This window comes from Triturus cristatus, chromosome 2_1, assembly GCF_964204655.1.
Source record: "Triturus cristatus chromosome 2_1, aTriCri1.1, whole genome shotgun sequence".
NCBI classification, from domain to species: domain Eukaryota; kingdom Metazoa; phylum Chordata; class Amphibia; order Caudata; family Salamandridae; genus Triturus; species Triturus cristatus.
The window spans coordinates 1,046,223,650-1,046,243,526 of NC_140581.1; the positions used below are offsets into that span (position 1 = coordinate 1,046,223,650).

Below are 19,877 nucleotides of genomic sequence, written 5' to 3' on the forward strand. Positions count from 1 at the left end.
TGCGACTTGGAGATCATAGGTTTCTTTGGCAGAGGTCAAAGGCACTGTTTTTTGTAAAAGAATGGCTTTCATTCTGCTTAGAGTATCAACTCGTATAGAAGAGATATTCAGTGAAGGCCAAAAAGGCGACTCCCTGACTATGTCTATTTGGAGAAACAAGACTTGCATATGACCCTGGATGTAACCGTTACTAGATATGGGATACCTGGCAGCATGCCACAGCAGCTGTGATCATTCAACATAATGTAACTCCCATTTGAAAGTTGACCAAAGATTGGATTAATCACTGCTGCCGGTGAACCGTGTAGGTGGCAGGATAAGTTTGTAGTGGAACTGTCACAGTCCCCGTGTAAGTTAATACCCTGACAAAGGAGAGAACCGCTTAGTGCGTGTTCACAGTTTTCACCGCTAAGAAACACTTCACGTCCCCCACTCCAACATCTGTGTGTGTAAGGTAAATTCCCGGATGTCTTGATGTATTCTTTACCCAACCTTTCATATTTGCCTGCTGGTATATTTTTTAGGCAATACTGAAAATAGAAAGTCGTAACAGGCAGAGTAATCTTACCATGCATGATCCACTCAGTAGCTGGTTTTTCTGCCACGGTGAATGGTAATTTCTCTAGTTTGTCAATGCTCAGCACTGTATAGTCTGCTCCCCTTTGTGCCTTTTTGATCTGTCTATCAGTGAGATTGAATTCTGCAAACAGTGACGTAGTATTGATTAAACGGCAAGGCACATAGCCAGAATGCAGGTTTTGAAGCGTCCAGCCTAATAGCATGATAGAACGTAGCTGTGACTGACCATGTTGCAACATGACCAAGTCTTGTTCCATGATATCTATGACAGAAGATACAATGCTGTCCAAAGAATATATCCTGGACGACAGAGTCGTTAACCCATTGTCTACTACAGAGAGAGATTTCTCTAAATTAATACAACCAAATTCTCATATTTGTTCTGCAGTCTCTGCTTGGGTGACCTTCCATGCTTCATTATAAGCAGCGTAGATACCGGCATATATGAAACATTTTTGACGCGGTTTTCTTGGTCCTAGCAAGAATTCCCTAAGGTCTGCGCCTTCTTGAAGTAAAGTTAAGCGTTGTTTCACATCCTCTAGTGTACCTTTCTGTAGCCAATCAAGGCAAAGTTTCCCTACACTGAAAGTTGTTACTACCCCCGGATGCTGTCTTTGGACATAACGTGGGTCTGGCCTATGAAAGGTAAAACCTTGTGTTTTGTTCAGGAATCTATCTTGACAGTTGTTTGTGTCTAAGGGCCAGAGCAACCATTATTTCCATTCAGGATCTGATCTGTTGTGATGCAAAACAGTATGTACGTCGACCTCCCCCTGTGTAGTGCTTTCACTTGTAGGTGCAGGTATAGACGGATTGTTCAGGTCTTTTATCTTGGCTATTCCAAGGCATGATGTTTGTTGGACAGTGTCGTTCAAAAACAATTTGCTCAGGGATTATACAGGCTCTAAACAAAGCTTATATCCCCTGTACTTGCCAATCTTTAGTACCCCAGACAGTTTTCGTCTCAAAGTTGTCCTTCCAAAAGTCGTAACCCTGTCTAGACAGTTGGGCAAAAAAGGCTGTGGAATAAATCTGTTTGGTATTCATTATCATATTTTTCATTCCTGTCTTGTTGACATTCTTTTAAAGTAAAATGTCTCTGCATTCGAAAAATAATGGAAATTTCATTGCAAATGTTTTCGAGCTACCCTTTGGTGGCGTAGGACAATGTTCCCACTGGTTATACATAAATACATTTCTAGGTGTTGCAGATTTATGCAAGAAATGATGACCATAGTGGTTATAACAATACAGTTGTTCATAGTCTGATGAACCTTGTAAATATTCATTATTAGTGAATGCAGTTGACATCTCTAGATTAGACATAATATTATTAACAGTCTCGAAGTCCCAATCATCAGAAAAGGTACTAGAGGTAATAAAGTCACTTAATGAAATTTTAAATAAATGTGGAATCTTCAAAAGCTCCGACGGGCCAAAAATGTCATATTCGGTTTTATCCCAAACTATACCATCAGGTATAGGAATCGCTGTGATGTTCACTGCGGACAAGTCTCGTGCTTCACGATGGGATGATTTGTGTGGCTGGAGAAGTAAGTTCACTCTTTTACTTGCGGTCTCCATTTGAATATATCTTCCATTAATCAGCATACCCAGAGTTATTACCAGAGCTAACCAAAGTAGAAAGAAGAATATTCCCAAAACAATCCATACTTCAATCCATGGTGAAACCAGATACATTTTTTCCAGTAGATGAAAAAAGTGTGTTGCTTGTTCTTTCAAAGTTCTTTGTACTGGCGTCGTTTCAGGCTCGCTGGGATCCTCAGAAAACGTATCATAGTTCATGAAATAGCCAGAAGCAGTTCTGTCAATGGTTGGAATTGCATCCGTATTTGATGAAATTGCTGGAACCAGTTGATCATTTGTTACTTCGTTGTAAACAGGTGTATCTGGACGAACCTGTTATTTGGGTCTCAAGAGGTACTAGGTCCATAGCATTGTTGCTTAGTCCTCTATTTCTTACTGTCGAATCTTCAAAGGTGAGGAGTCTCTCAGTTTGAACCTCTTGGATTGTAGCTAGAGGAGTGCGTCTGCTACATTGGCGGAGTCCACTTGGCCTACTGTTCAGTATCGGCCACATAGTGTGGTTTGATCAGGTCGATGGACACAAATCTTTTCTCCTTTTTACCAGCAAGGGGAGGCAAAAGTACTTTTCTTGATCCGTGGATTGCTAGGACAGGTACTGGTTGTCTGTATGAAGGCCCTGGTTTTTTCTTTCCACAACAGAATTTCCCTCAGGATGGAATGGAGAAGAATACTGCAATGCTACGCCCAGACTGTAATTAAAAGGTAGTGGTATAAAGATTAGGAAAGATGGCGCCACTCAGGATATTGTCATATATGTGTGTCGGTATGGTCTAGATTAATACCATTGCTGTAGGGTGAGGGACACCACTAGTCTCCTTAAGGTTTGCCAGCCGTAGCCAGCAGCAACAAAAATGATTGTCCCCAGCACACGTAAACACATTAAAAAAAAATAAAAAAAGTTGCTAATCATGTACAGACAATATACAGACGATGTATAGGTAAACATTACCGCGAAACAGTAGCTACAAATCAGATTAATCACTATCTTAATTGTGCTCGCCTTCAGATACGTAACTGATCAAAACATCGTGTCTGGGCGAGTTTTGAAGCACTTTTGGAAGTAATAAATCATTTAAGGCACTGGAACGAGTTTGAACTCCTTTTTTGGAGAACTCTTACTAAAGGTTAAACCCTTACTAAAAAATAAAAAAAAAAGGGGGGGGGGGGAAATAAGTGAAAGAACTCTCCTGGTCTTACCCTTCTCAAACAGGTATTTAACTATGTCTCAAGGTGACGCACAGTCAACCAATGACTCAAGCCTTACAGAGTCATCATTAATGAACCTTTTTGAGAGGCAAATTAAAAATACCCTGAAGGAAGCTGTAGAGTCAGCTCTAACTAAGAGAAGGAGAAATAATACGGATAATGGGAGATCTTCCTCTTCGGATGAAGAACAAGACCCCGCTCAAATTAAAAGCGGAAAGGCCACCAAAAAAACTAAAGACATCGAACCAGCTAGCCTACGTGCTTCCTGTAGAGACAGAATCCTATCTCTTGGTAGCCTGTGCGCTGCAAAAGACCTAGGTGCCCCGAGCGGCACGCAAAGAAAGAGCGACCTGAATGGCTCAAAGAGTTTGGGTGTCCCCCGCGGCACAATAAGACCTGGTGCTTATCTCAGCACAATTGACCTCGATGATGATGACGACGAATACCTGTCTCCAAACAATACGACCGAAGACGCAGATGAATACGTCTTTGACCCTCACGAAAAAATGGAGATTGACCTCGACGAAGATTTGGGGGAATCTACTGGGCAACTTAGCCACATCGTCAAGGATCCCTCTGGGTCTGAGATGTTTAACCCTTCTAAAATTATCCATCCAAGAGGTTCTGATTGGTGGCCCATGGACCATGTCGCAAAGTTCATTAAGGCATGGATTCGAAGACCTCTAGAAAGTAACACTAGAAATTTGATGAGATCGGAGTGCCCGAAACCCTTTCTAGACAACAAAGCGGGCTTAACCCCCAACTTAGATCCGGAACTACTTACCTTTCTATTTAAGTCTGGGAGAGACCCACGTAAAGGTCTGGAACGTTGTCTAAAACAGTCCCAGGACAAATTACTGGGCATCCTTGGTCCCCTCGCTAGAATCCTAGATCTAGCTGAGGAATCCGCAATGAATGGCTCACCTGTCAATACGGAACTCCTCAGGGGTTGGAGCCAACGTGCTATTTGCCTCCTAGGTAATGCAAACGCTAACATCGGAAAGGCGTAGAGCCATCCTAATGCGGATGAACCCCAAGTTGGGAGACTTAGCCAACAAAAATATCCAGGAGGATCCAAATGGCCTTCTTTTTGGTGAGGCCTTTATTAAAACATTGGGAGACTACGTCTCAACCTTTTCCGCCTTCAATAGGGCACAGAGCAATATGAGGAGATTGTTCGGAGGAAGAGTTTTTGGAAGGGCTGGCAGGGGAGGACCGTCTGCCAGCCGAGGTTTCAACAGGTCCTCTTACAACCCCTTCCAGCGAGGTTCCTCAAGATACTATCGGGGAAACAATTTTTACCCCCAAAGAGGCTGCAATTCACGTACACGAGGCGGCAACAGTCGCGGAAGATTCCAAGGACAACCAGGTAAGACCTTATGTTGGTTCTTCCCTTCCAAGGGTAGGGGGAAGACTTTTAGAGTTGAGCCACAATTGGTCTGCCATAACCAAGGACGTATGGGTCCTAGAGACCGTCAAGGGCTTCAGAATAGATTTTGTTACAACCCCTTTCCAGAAAAAAGTACCAAGGGAACTTTCCCTAAATCAAGAACAATCCTCTTTAGTAGATATAGAGGTCTCTCAGATGTTAGCCAAAGGGGCGATTCGGATCATTTCAGACACAAGTACAGGTTTTGTGAGCACAATCTTTCTTGTAAAAAAGAAAGAAAAGGGTTGGCGTCCGGTTATAAACCTGAAGGGTTTGAATTCTTTCCTCGTTTACAGACATTTCAAAATGGAGGGAATTCACCTCTTGAGGGACATTCTCCAGGAGAGGGATTGGCTCATAAAAGTAGACCTCAAGGATGCGTACTTTACGATCCCAATGGATCCGATCTCTCAGAAATTCCTACGTCTCGTGTGGAGAAACGTAACTTATCAATTTCTTTGCCTTCCCTTCGGACTATCCTCGGCTCCTTGGTGTTTCACCAAGATCATGAGACCAGTGGTTTCATCCCTAAGGAGAAGAGGAGTTCGTCTTGTTATCTATCTGGACGACATCTTACTGATGTCCCAAAGCAAAGACGAATTGTTGATTCACATGAAATGGACGATAGATCTTCTAGAGATGCTAGGTTTCATTATCAATGTAGAGAAGTCAATCATGATTCCTTCACAAAATCAAGAGTTCCTAGGATTTCAAGTCAACACCCCTACAACTCAGTTACAACTTCCACAGAAGATATTGGCAAAAATAAAAAAGGAGGTCTCTTACGTCCTATCAAAAGAATCAGTCAGTTTAAGGGAATTAGCAAGGATAATAGGTCTTTTATCTTCTTTGATTCAAGCGATTTCTCCGGGCCCACTACACTACAGGGCCTTGCAGAGACTGAAATCTTCAGGACTAAGGAAAGGCCTTTGGTACTCAGACCTTCTTCCCCGGTCCCTGGAAGCTCGGGAGGATCTCCTTTGGTGGCGCTACAACTTAGACAGCTGGAATGGAAAGGCAATATTCGGGAATATCCTGGAACACACTTTAGATGCAGATTAGGGAGTATGGAAACTGGAGGGAAGTGGTCCCTGAAGGAACTTCCCTTACACATAAACAGTCTGGAAATGATGGCCAGCTTGAACGCTCTAATGAGCTTCAGAGATATATTGAAAAACAGCGTAGTTCTTATCAGGTTAGACAGCTTTACAGCGGTTTCCTACATCAACCGCTTGGGTGGAGCCAAATCAAAGATCCTTGCAGATCTGGCACAAAGGATTTGGTATTTTTGTTGGAACCAGAAAATAATTCTAAGAGCAGAATTCATCCCAGGCCATTTGAACACAAGGGCAGACTGGAACTCAAGGTTTCTGAAAGATTCAAGCGATTGGAAACTCAGTCCTTTGGTCTTTCAAAAACTGCAGAACCTTTGGGGACCTTTCAAGTTGGATCTCTTTGCGAGCAGGCTAACCTTTCAGATAGATCAATTCTTCAGTTGGAGACCGGACCCTCTAGCTCTTGGAGTGGACGCTCTCCTACAACCATGGGACACACCCAACTGTTATGCATTCCCTCCCTTCGCACTAATACAGAGAGTTCTCTTGAAAGTCCGAACGGAGCATTGCCGCATTGTTCTAATCACTCCTTTTTGGAGTTCTCAAGTTTGGTTCCCATCCGTGATGGAGTTGACAACAGATTTCCCACGGTTTATCCAAGGGAGCTTGGATCTCCTTCAGGGCCCAGATGGAGAGGTTCATCCTCTTCGATTAGAAGAAAAAATGAACCTTCTTGTCTGGAAGATTTCAGGGGTTCAAGAAGATATTCTGGCCTTTCGGGAGAAGCTAAAGTTCTTCTGGATGAATCTTGGGCTCCAGGAACAAGGAGAAGATACACCGGTTCCTGGAAAAGATGGCGTAGTTGGTGCCTGGAACGGGATTTGGATCCCGTGGATGCACCTGTAATTGAGGTTGCCAATTTCTTAGCAGAATTATTTAAGTCAGGTCTTTGTTATAGAACGGTTAATTGTTATAGGTCAGCAATTTCAGCAGGACATTCTTTATTACATGATTTTTCAGTAGGTACTGACCCCCTAATTCGAAGGGTGATGAAGGGAATTAAACTCAAACGTCCTCCTAAGGCTAAGTATGATTCTTTATGGAATGTAAACCTTGTTTTTGAACTTTTTTCTTCTAGGCCTGATAATTTTTCACTAACAAGAAAACAACTCTCTATTAAGTTAGCTACCTTATTATGCCTTATATCCTTTAGACGCTTGTCAGACGTTAAAGCATTAGAGATTTCTAATAGGTTTTTCTCTCCTGATGGCGTGTTGTTTGAAATCTGGAAGAGAACTAAGACTATGTCGGAAAATATTTTCTATCCTTACTTTTTTGACTGCCCCAAACTCTGTGTGGTAAGTTGTATGCAAGTTTATGAAGAAAAAATGAGTGTTTTGAGACCTATTAATGAGAAACAGTTACTGATTTCCTTTGTCAAACCCTACAAGGCTGTTTCTTCTGCTACTATCTCTAGATGGGTTAGAACAGTGATGATGGATGCCGGTATTGACCCATCTAAATTTGGTGCTCACTCCTCTCGAGGAGCTATGGCTAGCAAGGTTTTCTGGGGTGGAGGTTCACTTTCAGATATCCTTAAAGCAGCTGATTGGTCAAATGCTTCAACCTTTGTTAAATTTTATCTTAAGCCTGTAGAACATGTAAGCAACATAGCATTGCAAAGCTTTAAACTTGCATAATGTAGCCTCCGGTCTTGTAATTAAATGACGATTCTCCAATTATCATACAGAGAGAATCTTGATTTCATTAAAGACAACGGAGGCTGACATTATCCCTCCCACCGCTCCCTGGTGGTTGTTTGTTTTTGACCTTGTTGCTTTTCAATTTTATGTTCTTTATTCTAGACTCAACTTCCTTGTAAATCCAGATCATCGTTCAACGTGGATGAAGTGGTCTTAACGTTTCGCAGCTCTAGAGGATGAAACTTGGTTACTATGGTGCTTTGTTATGCTGTTTGGAATGTTTTATTCATGATGTAATGGTTACACTTTGAAGGGCTGCATATCTTGGGCAGCAATAAAAGTTATTGCATAATGTCAGCCTCCGTTGTCTTTAATGAAATCAAGATTCTCTCTGTATGACAATTGGAGAATCGTCATTGTCCCCAGCACACGTAAACACGGTTTCATGAACAATAATATCATAGCATTTAGTAAGCAGTAATAGAAAACAGTAAAATAATGAATGGTGTCTTTCTTTCATGGTTTTTTCATTTTTTATTTTCACGTTCTTCTGGCAACCTGACAGCCACAGCCAACACGTGTTTCGTCGCTAATGGGCAATCTCCCGCGACTTTATTGAGGCTCTGTCTTGCTTGACAGCGATTTGAATTGTGGTGATAATTCCAACCCACAATAATGGGTTCTGTTCCCCGCGACGTCACACAATTGCACAACAAAATGACCATGGGTCCAAAAGAATTCCGTGTATCCGTATATAGCAGGGTGTCGTTCTTGACGTAGCTCCTCGCGTCTGCCCAGAGTGTCGGCCCAGACTGGACATGGCTTCTTTGTTCGCCCTAGAGCTAAACGCAGGACCCTGGTCAGAATGTAGTGTGCCTATTGCGTATGTGCCGATAAAAACTTGCAAAGCTTTTATAACAGTTCGAGCGTCAGCCGAGCGCTGAGGCCACATCCATAGGAACCTAGACTTAGTGTTTCTGGCATTGCATTCGTCCATGAGGACGCATGTATATCGTTAGTCTGATGCTACCCAACAATGGTGTCTGAACTGGGCTGGCTACATTGTAGTCAGGTGTCTGGTGGCGTTCTGTACTGCGATCTCTATTGCATGCTATAGAGTTATTAATGAAGATGTGAATGAGAGTATTCATCCCTGGCCACCAGTACATCTCTTTCAACTCTAAAATTGTCTTTGAGATCCCCTGATGTATCAGACCCTCTCCCAAATGCGCTTCGTAAATCAAAGCTGCTCTATGTTCCCTGTTTGGAATTACTCTATCCCCCACTCCAGGGAATCGAGCAAACAGAACGCCATTCGCATCAATTATTTAGGAGTATTTGAGTGGAAACTTTTTAGGTAATGCCGCACTGCTGCCTTTGCTTGATGCATTGACAGCCAGCATTATTTCGCTGTCTATTTTTGTTTTTGAACGAGTGATTGCAGCTACAGAAGCCGTTTGCACAGCCCCTTTCGTGGCTTCATCAGCCAATGAATTCCCTTCAACGTGAACACCATCACGTTGGTGACTCGTGTGTACCACGTGAGTGTTCTGTAGTCCGTTTCGCAACTGAACTACTTGTTCCCAAAGCAATTTGTGCTTGATTGTGCCACTTTTTGCATCTTTGAAACCATTTTGAATCCAATTCTGTAAATATTCATTGTAAGATTGAACACAGTAAAAAGAATCGCACACTATCAGTGTGGGGAATTCACGATCTGTATTTTCAAGTGCCATCTTAAATGCTTGTAGTTCAGCTCGCTGAGCTGTACAATCTCCTAGAGATTGTGTTTTAGTGACAACTGGTCTGAATTTGCCATCTCGCACGCGACCTTTAACCATAGCACATGCTGCACTGTAAGCTTGTTTACTCCCCGTAGCGGGCTGTGCAGATCCGTCAGTATAAATTATGACTTCGTACTGGTCAAGAGGGAGAATTTCAGTAGGCAGAGGACAGTCGTGTTCATATTGCAGGAATGCTTGTGTTTTTAAATATGGATCAAAAATGTATTCAACATCAGTTGCAGCAAGAGAAATAACCCATTGTATCCATCTCGGATGTAAAGCTTTTGCATTTGGAATGCTAGCCTTTGTAACTGCCTCTAGGGCTGGTACAGGAGTCACAACCATAATGAGTTTCCCCTGTGCTAGGGCTCTTTCTTTTGCTACAGCGGTTTGAACTGCGGTCAGAATTTTTTCAGTAGAAGGGAATTTCATTTCCGTTTGTGTATACAAGTGGGATTTGTATGCAATTGGTACTTTTTCACCTTCGTTAAAAGTTTAGTAGGTGAATCCGCAATGACCCGGAATTATTCGGATCACTAAGTTGCGTACGTTTACGCGTGCTTGCAAGTATTTTGTTGCCAACATGTCTGTTTGGAGTGAACGCAAAATTTCTGTGTGTTTTTGTGTCCAATGTGTGATTTTTATATCAGGTTTGATTAATTCGTAGAGAGGTTTAAACCTTTCTGCGTAATTTAAAATGTAAGTTCTCCCAAAATTCAGGAAACCTAAATTGTTCACCGTTTTTGGCGGTTGGAGCAGCACACACTTTTCCAAAAAGTTGTCTGCCAGGCTTTTGCCTTCACTTGATAGTTCATATCCTAGGAAAAGGACGTTGAGGTGGGCAATTCTTGACTTTTTAAAGTTGAACGTAACCCTCAGAGGCGAAGCCCAATATTATGGTGCTCACCCTGTTCAAGTGCCTATCCAGGTCAAAGTCTGTCAGATATATATCATCGACATATGACAATGCCTCGTCATCATAAGTTTGTTGTAACTCTGTTACCCTTGCTGAGAATAACCCCGGGCTGTTTTTGAATCCCTGGGGCAGTCGACAAAATTGATGCTGGGTCCCCATTATAGAGAAAGCGGTCAAATATCTGCTTTCTGGTACAATATTCCGACAAAAGAAGCCATTTGAAATGTCTAATGTGGTTTTATATTTTTTACGCACAATGTTATTCATTAATGCTGTACCATGTGCATTTTGCACTGCAAATGTTTTTTCAACAAGAATTTAAATGTTTGTAATCCAAAACTAGACGATATGTATGGTCTGGTTTGGAGACAGGAAACAAAGGATTGTTCATTGATGAGGTGCATGTTTCAATCACCCCCTGACATTCAAGTTGATCTAAAATCTCCCTGACCTGTTTTTTAGCTTCTTGCTTCACTGGGTACTGCCTTTGTGCAGTCGGTTGATTTTTTAACTGGATTTTATGGTGAGGCGAGTCCTCATCCCATCCTACATGATTTTTATACAGTGCTGGGGCTTGGGCTAGGGCTACTGCCCATTTCCTGGCTAATTTATATTTTAAATGTACTGGGACATGGTTGGAGAAGGCAGTCATAATGATGTCCTCTCCATGTGGGCACTCCCTGACAAATTATGGTGGCCAGTCCTGTTCTGCTAGAAGTACATCATAACCCTTTGAAAGATGCTCCCAAAAGAGAGCTTTCACTTTTCTTGGTATGTCTCCCTCCATCCGGAGTGTTATTTCATATAACCGATGTGGAGAACTAACCCTGGTGTCAACAGTCTCAACTTGAAGGTCTTCATTCAAGTCCACTGTCTCCAGAAGTCCCTTCAGGTTCTGGCGAGCTATTGTAACTTCTGCTGCACTGTCCAGCATGGTCTGGGCCCATTCTCCGTTCTTGAGTTGGGTTCTCAGTATTCTCGGCATGTCTGATCTTCAGACCTGCTACCTTTTTCTTGGAGAATTGAGGTTTTGCTTTATTTTTCTGAACGTGTTGATTGTCTTTGGACTTCACGCGTTCTTCCTTGTTTTCTGACCGTCCTCTTCTTTCAGAAGTCTGTGATGATATCTGAAAGGTACGAGAGGAACGTTTATCATTATCTTGATATCCATCAGGTTTTTTCAAATGATCCCTATTCCTGAGGTTGCTCCTCCTTTCAGAGGGCTCCTTTTGAGGAGACCTGCCTCTGGAATGAGAACGGTTCTCTTTGGAATTCTGTTTGCTATTTTACCACTTCTTTTTAGAAGAGGTAGGATTTTTTTTTAAGAAAGACCTTATCAGGACTTTCAGACAGTTGTGGTTTTACTGGTTTCCCTCCCAGACTGTCCCTACCTAATTCCTCATAGGATTTTTCAATTATTCTGGCTAGTTCTTGAGTTTGTTCAGTTACATCAAATTCCCTTAGTTTCTAGCAGATCGCCACGGATGCTGCTTCTCCTTTAATATTAGATAATATTATTGCTGACACCTGGTCGAATTTTTAAGTAACTTCATACCTAAATTCAGAGCAGGCTCTGGCCCGTATTTGTTTTGAATCTGTTTCAGGACATCAGGTATTATCGCCATTGACGGAACACCATGTATTTTTGTGTAGATAGCAGCAAAGACTGTGACACAAGAGGTGCAGTCTTCCAGATGTGGTGTGATCCCCATTGGTAAACAAATTGTGAAAATTCTGTGTTTTTCAAAAAGGGTAGTATTAGGAAATACTGCTTCGATTTGAGTAATTTCTTTGAGCTAACCAGAATGGAATTGGTTCGCGTTTTGCAGGTAATTTACCCATGACTGAGTGTAAAGTCTATGGAGTAATTTTTAACGTATACACCTGATGAGGTGCTGGATTTTGAATGGTTAACGGTGGTTGGACTGTGAAAGTCAGCATTACATATTGAACCAATTGTCTATATATTTTGATTAACTCCTTGAGTTGAGCAAGTAAATCTGGGTCTGACATAGTTTCAATGTCAGCCATGTTGATCCTGGTCTACCTAGTGGACCGAGCCTGGTAATGTGATTGCAATGTTTTAGGGCGCCTTTAAACCAGAGCTCATGCTCCTGGTATGAGTGGAATTTCAATATCCTCAAAAAAAATATATTCCTCAGGTGGTTCATCTTCTTTGTAAAAGTGAAACACATGTGTTACTGGATTTGATTCTGGGAATACTATCCATAAATAGAATACCTCTGGTGAGATTCATGTGCCTCTATCACGAAAACTGCTCTACCACCGCTTGGTGTCAGACCATGTTTTATACGTTTTAGAGTGATGGCTCTCCTTAAATTTGGATGGATGTTTATAAAACCCTCATCGGTTTCATTAAAACCTGTTTGCTTAAAAGCTGCTGCGACTTGGTCGGCTACAGCTCCACCGGTTTCGGTGTGGTTGTCCTCGGACATTGTTTAATGAAAGTTTGCAGAGCAAGTTTCAAGGAAACAAAGATAAGGTGCACAATATTTTGTGGAACACTCTATCCTTCAACATTGAACAAAACCAAACCGCTAATACATAGGACTTTCGTCCTACTCAGCTATGGCAGATATTATCCCTACCCACTCCAGACGTCTTATGGAGTTTTATGGGTAGAGGGTCTCTGAGAAAAGCACGACTGAGTTACTTCAGTATCTAGCATTAAATTAGTGCCTTACCAAACCGTTGGGCGCCATGTAGTGTAGTTCCTATATCCCTGATCGGCTCTGCGCATTGGAATAACATACACTATAGATTTGACATAGGACTAAGGTCAGTATGTCTCTACCGAGTACATTAAACTTAATTACTTGTGTGTGCCAGCTCACTCAGAGGTCACTAGAAACTTCTCGAATATACAAGAAGGGATTAGCCTCTGTCAACCGCATAAACATGACAACTTTGTTTCCTTTTAGAATCGGAACAGTCTCAGAATCGTGGAAACAATAGATAACAGTTTCACTCAGTCAATCGTGCATGCTTCGTTTCTACAGAGTTGCACAGAAATAGAGAGACGTGCGTTTCAAAAAAAGGGTTTATTGAACAATCTTATTTCTCATGAAAGAGATATGAACGGCTACAATCGTAAGACAGACTGCGAAGTACAATATGTACGAGGTTAGCAGTAAGATAAAATAATACTGCAATTAGCTATGACATATTAATCAAAATACATACATAAATAACATAAGCTAAGATGTGATACTTATCTGATGCTTCTAAATTGTTCTACCCCAGTGTACCTAACCTAAATGCAGTAAGAGGTTTGACGTAGGTGCCATTTCTAAAGTATAGCTAGCTATATTTTTAGTTTAGCCAAAAGTTGCCAAACGTTTCTTTAAGTTCTAGTCAGCTCCATACCTTAGAATGAGAGAGGTTGGAATCTCTTTTCTGGACTCGATAGTCTAACCCCCCGCAAGGGAAGTCAGAGAGTACTGGAGCTGGATTCTCTGCGAGGAGGATGGCAACGTCAGGTCAGTGCATCAGGCTGGAACTCACTCTCCTTCCGAACTTGCCGTGGCGAACCGCGTAGTCTGGGTTGGATCGAATCTTCCGGGAACTGCAATTTGCCAGGGCAAGTGCTGGTATATTTATACCATGAAGGTGTCTAGGAATGCCAGTATTGACATAAAAGTCGGGCAGAGGAACGTCATGAATGAAACCCTAAGGAATAGATGTTCATGCATACTTAATGAGTTCTTGGAGAAATCAATATTCAAGCTGAGGGAAATTCCTAAAGGCTTATGGGTCTGGTTTTCCAAGAATTCGTTGTGACGTGGATGGGCGGATGTAGGTTGCCATGCCTGTATTTGGTTTGTACGGACAATGTCTAAATAAGGGCAATGTGAATTGTACCTATATAAGGGCATAGATCAGGAAACCTATATACGGAATCTAAATCTGCACACAACATCAGCATACTCATCAGTCCACATAAATCACCATTAAGAAGATCCACACACACTGCACTGCAGCATGAAGTATTTGGTGCCTCTGGGCCAGTCTAGTGCAAGCATCATGCTGTGTTTCTGCGTGGGATGAAGGTCACTGATTATTTACCAAAGGATGCATCTTTTTGGCTGTAAAGGCACTAGCATTAAGGAAACCCTGTGCGCTGACATATGCTAATAATATTAGCCAGCAGTTGTGTTTTGCTAATATTTTTGACTGGAACTGTTAAGATATACTGGACTGTCGGAGAGACTGGAAGGTGAAGGTATAAATGGGTTGGGGGGGGACTAAGTTAATGTACTTTCTAATTTGTACATTTTAGCATTCCCAAAAGTAATTGATCGATCTCTCAGTGGGAAAGCAGTAAGTAGATTGAATGCTTGTGTTCGAATTTGGCAAGTTGCGCGAACTGCGAAGCGGTGGTAGTTATTTAGTCTAAAATGCCCTAATGTGCTACCTTCTACAAGCACCCCTCACCTTTTTCCTCTTTGTAATAGATTCCCCACAAACAAGATACACTCCTCAACTCATTCACACACCTGTTCACCATTCTTGAAAGTGTCCATGTAGGAATTTGCAACGGTTTACCAAAGTATACCTGAAAAGCATACCCCTAGCAAGCTCGTAAAGTCCATTTCTACATGAGCACACATGGTCAACACCAGCACTCGGTCATGCCCACCGGCTTCTGGTTCGCCCATACTAACTCCTCAAACATCTTTTAATAAGCGCAGGCTTTGCTGCAGCTCTTGCTAATAACTAGTAAACCTTTAGAGAATGCCAAACGGACAGTTCGGTCACACCGGAAACACAATATAAGGATTTCATCGTGTATATACCTTGTAACTATCTTTCGCAAACACTGGTTGGGACTCAGGCCAGAGGGCAAGGAAGTTGGCGTGGTAGCATTGTGTACTTCAAGCTTGGGCTACCAACTGCATATGAAGGCCATTTATCACTTGATTGAGACTTGGCTTATAATAGGAGTAAGAACAATCAAGTCACATACAAAACAGTAGTTATTAAAACCTGCACAGGAGGGGTCAGCGGCTTTGAGACGGACTGGCAGATAAAATTTACTCGCTATTAAAACAAAACAGGCAGCTCTTAATTGTCAAGATGTTTATAAGGGCAAGACTGCTCACTGCTACCTTGCGGTAGGTACAATGACCTTCTAGTTGGTTCACCAGCTCCTACAAGCGGTAGGCCATTTATCCGCGCAGGGAACTTCCGATTTAATCCAAGAGGCTTTCTTACCAAAAGTTACCTACCTGCAGACACTTCAACAACTTCTTCTGAATTGCACATAACTGCTATTGCAGGGCCTTAGCCTTCTACTCAGAAACAGGCTATGCCCAGGGAATCCGCTTCGCACATTGCGTTGCTTCAGGCAGAGCGTTACCCCCTCTATTAGCTTGGTAGGACTATGGCATGTTCTGCATAAGTGATTTATTTCACGATGGGACTCTTATTCCCTTTGACTTACTAGTTAAGGAATACAGAATTTACACAGGCCAATTGTGAGATATAAATGCCTCCTGGTAGCTCTTAAAGACATCGGAGGTATAACACAAGCAGAAACAGCAGACCACCCTCTTATACACATGATGTTCCCAATAGGCCCGAAGAGACAACTGGTCTACTGCCTAGTTAAAACTATCCAAAACAGACCCCACCTGCTTTTCAGAGGACTACAAGCCCAGCAGGAAATGGATATCGGCATACATTCGCGCATAACATCTCACCCCCACAAGATATTACGAAACTGCAGGTTTTAATTCATTCAGTACAACATCCTCCATAGGGCTTACCAGACCCCAGCACGGTTAGGGAAAATATGGCACAGCAAACTACTTGCACTCGCTGTCGAGTGGAGGATGCAGAAATTAAACACATGTTTTGGGTTTACCCAATTGCTACGATCGACCTTCTGGCTCGAAATAACCAACACGCTCTCCCTTGTCACAGACTGTAATGATCTTCAGAGATTGGACAGTCGTGTCCTGGGTCTCTAAAAGCCCCCAAAATCGGGAAAAGTTACCAGCCAAATCCTAAACCTGGCCTTTCTTCTACTGCAGTATTCCACTTAAAAAGGTCCCACTCATACCTTCTCTGATATCCTAGAGATGACATGATCCCTAGTCTAGTTAAATAGCCCACGGAAGACAAACAAATTACAGCACTAGACTACAGACCAGGTTCCATGTATTTTCATTTTCTTTTCTGTTGGCTTTGTTTTTCTTTGTTGTAACGATGCAACCTTTTATTCATACAAATATCGATCCGTCCTTAATGAGGATGATGGAAATCCATGCATTAACTACTGTATCCTGCTGCACGGTGTGCTGCATTAATTACGTTGTGTTGTTGGCCTTTACCACAAAATCAATAAAAACTGTTAAAATATGTATTATAATAATAATAACTGCAAGAATGTTCAATGGTTCAAAACATTACAACTAAAGGAATGGGGTGGATAGTTTTGACTTCCCTGGAAAAAAGTTTTCGGCTAAGACAAGTTCCTGCCAACAGTGATATCATTGACAGGGTCAAATGCAGCTGCTCTGGTGTATCTGGTAGAGCAAGACACTGACAATACTACATTAAATACCATTGTCGTTTTAACGCCTTGACGAGACTGTAGCGGCCCATCTTACTAGCACAATCATCAACCGTCGTAAGGTAAATAGTTACAAGTGTAGAGCAACTAGTGTGATGTTGCCTTTTGCGCACTGGAACATCACGACATGTGCTTTGTGTTGTTTATTAAGGCTTTACAAAGTGATGCTTACACAAACCAAAAGTGGTCTCTCTCAAACATTTCAAAAAAGGCTCTCGGGTTTCTATATTTCTCTCACAAGGATATCCAGAATGTTATGCGATTTACATGCCGGACAACATGAAAAATGTAAGCACTCCTCTAGATGATCAAATTCAAGTGACGGGCAATGGCACAACCAATTTCAAATTCAAATGACAAAGGGCAAAACTCATGGAACACAAATCGCTGCCAGGTAGAGGGTTCATAACAGCAGAATGTGTGTTGAAGAATGGTTAAAATATCTTCAATTTTAGCCACTTCTTCAAACTGCCTATGAAGGTTTTGGCTTTCAAGAAGATTAATTGGGTTGCACTGATCTTACACATCCTAGCTCTCATACCTGGTTCTTTTCCGTCACTGTAGTGTCCAAGTTGGCCCTTGCTGTTCAGACCGCAGGTATAGATTTCACCGCCCTCCAACAGGAAGGCAGAATGATACCCGCCACAGGCCACTTCCTTGATCCGCCTGCCACGGAAAAATCCACATGTCTGAGGCTTGCTCGCAAATGTCTGGTGGTCATGGCCAATCCCAAGCTGTCCAAAAGCTGAATGTCCCCAGCATAACATGGCGTTGTCGCTCTTTGGCAAACCATATGATCAAAATAAACCTGAAATGTAAAGGAAAACAAAGTATGAAAAATCTAGCACATAAATTAACTATCCACAAAGAAAGGTGCGAATATATAAAATAAAAATGTTAATGAAAGGTTGGCACTTCTTTGCAAATAAAATACGAGCCATAATGCAGCTTAGCTTAGAGTACAATATAAATGAATAAAGGAGGATGTGGCGGAACTGCTGTTAGTCAACCCCTCTAGTTTAGAACCGCAAACTGATTTCACTGTATTCAGCTTTTAGGGAAATTATAGGAGATCCCAGCAGTCCCTGTTTTATCAGTTCCAAAACTATAATTCCCAATTCTTGATACTTCCAAGGACAGGAGGAGAAGACCTAGACAGATGTTTCAGATGGAACCAAACGGGTGGGGTTGCAGCGCATTCACCCTATTACTCTGGATATGCTATTGTGTTCCTTACATTGACCCCCGCTTCTTATTAAATTCACCCACGCCCATAAAAGCAGTGCTCTGAGAAAGTGTCAGGCTATGCAAGAAAGCACTTGAGGACAATGCCCACTGGAGTAGGATTGGGGCCGATTTGCAAATAGTTCATCCTAATCTGTAGTTGGAAAGTGAGTAAAAAAAAACAAAAAAATAACTCCCCTAAGGTTTCACTTTTAGTACGGATACCTGAGCAGCACAGTAGTCCATAGAGATAAGGCAAAGGGTGTATATAGCACACTAATACAAAAAATAATTATAGGTAATAAACTATTAACTTGGCCACAGCAAAAGTAAAAAAGAAACCAATAAAAAAAAAGATAGAAAAAAAACTGTTAAATGGTTTCCACAAAATAGCTCTCGTTTCATGAGCAGTGATTAAGAGGTTTTGTATCAGAAGCGGCGGCTACAGGACAGCGATACAAAGAGTAATTACAAGGGGGACCTGACCGTAGAGACATTGGGGGACACTGTCTATGTGTTCTTTACCTATTATACCCATACTGGAGAGTGTACTGTATAATCCACTGTAAAAATGTATGCTCGACGATGGACAGTAATGAGTGTTTTATAAATAATTTTTTTTTTAAATAACAAAAGGTTACAAAAAAAGTGTCATTACTAGGGAATCTTAGCCCAAGGGTGTTCACGTAAGTTGGTAGGGCTGGGGTGAAGTTGGGTTTAATGGAGTAATGAGTGTTCTCTATGGGAGTATGCAACTGGCTTTTAGGCGTGAGTTACAGTTTATTAACATAGTAACCAGGGTCCTGCTGCTCTAATTCCTCATCATTGCCCAAATTTATTATCTTCCGCCGCATTCCTCTGAGCTTTTGGCATGTTCACTGTTCCGCACAATACAGAGGGAAAAGCAGCAGTATGGGGCAGAGGACAGGCTACATGAAAAGTCCTCCCTCGCACTCTCTGAGAAATGGTCCTCTCTCCGGATCTCACAAAAAACCGAACTAGGCTCGGACAAGCCAGCATAGCTACCTGCATAACTAAGTAAAAACATTCCTAGCTAAGATAACTAGGGTAAAGTATCAGTGGCGGATCCTTCCCTATGGCGGGAGAGCGTCGCCCCACTGCTTTTAAGCAGTGCGAAGCAGAAACATATAATAATAACTTTGCTTTATTATCATTTTATGCTGCTTTTGTTGCTATGCGGGCGGGTGGGTGGGTGGGTCTCTATTCTTTAGGGGAGGAGTGGTTTGCCCATTGCCCATTCCTAAACGTGCAATGACTGTTTGGTCGGCCATCTCGGGCCGCCCAAACCAGTCATGCACACTTTTCCCTTTCTCCATGCCGGCTGCATTACAGCCTGCATGGAACATGCCTAGACCCCCATTCCCTGGATGAGCATTGAACCAGGATGCTAAAAACCAATCAGAATGCTGCATTGCAGCATTGTGATTGGTCAGGTACACCTGGGTACCGACCAACCACAACTCTGCATTGCAGCGTTGTGATGGGTCAGTGGGGTCTACTTCCTGTTCCTTGATGTGCAAGAGGAGAGCAGGGACGCAGGAACTGCCCGGCAACAAGGTAAGTTTACTTTTAAAAAAATATATATTTTATTATTGCACCAAGCATGACCCCCCCCCCCCCCCCCCCCCCCCCCATCCGAGTGCAAGATGGCTGTGGCCTAGTGTTCAGGTGCTCAGTACCTCAGATATCAGGAAAGACCACTCTCACCGCAAGAGCACTACCCATGCCACAGCTGAAATCCTCAAGTATCCACC

General features: G+C 42.3%; 1 protein-coding gene across 5 annotated transcripts in view; it reads right to left on the reverse strand.

The window, feature by feature from the left end:
• HERC3 (HECT and RLD domain containing E3 ubiquitin protein ligase 3) overlaps positions 1 to 19,877 on the reverse strand; it is a 517,835-nt gene that overhangs the window by 408,531 nt on the left and 89,427 nt on the right. For all 5 annotated transcript variants that reach the window (XM_085635502.1, XM_085635530.1, XM_085635520.1 and 2 more), the window contains one exon: positions 17,420 to 17,686. In XM_085635502.1, the coding sequence (XP_085491628.1) occupies positions 17,420 to 17,645 (226 nt within the window). In that variant the 5' untranslated portion in view covers positions 17,646 to 17,686. The remainder of the gene's footprint in view (positions 1 to 17,419; positions 17,687 to 19,877) is intronic.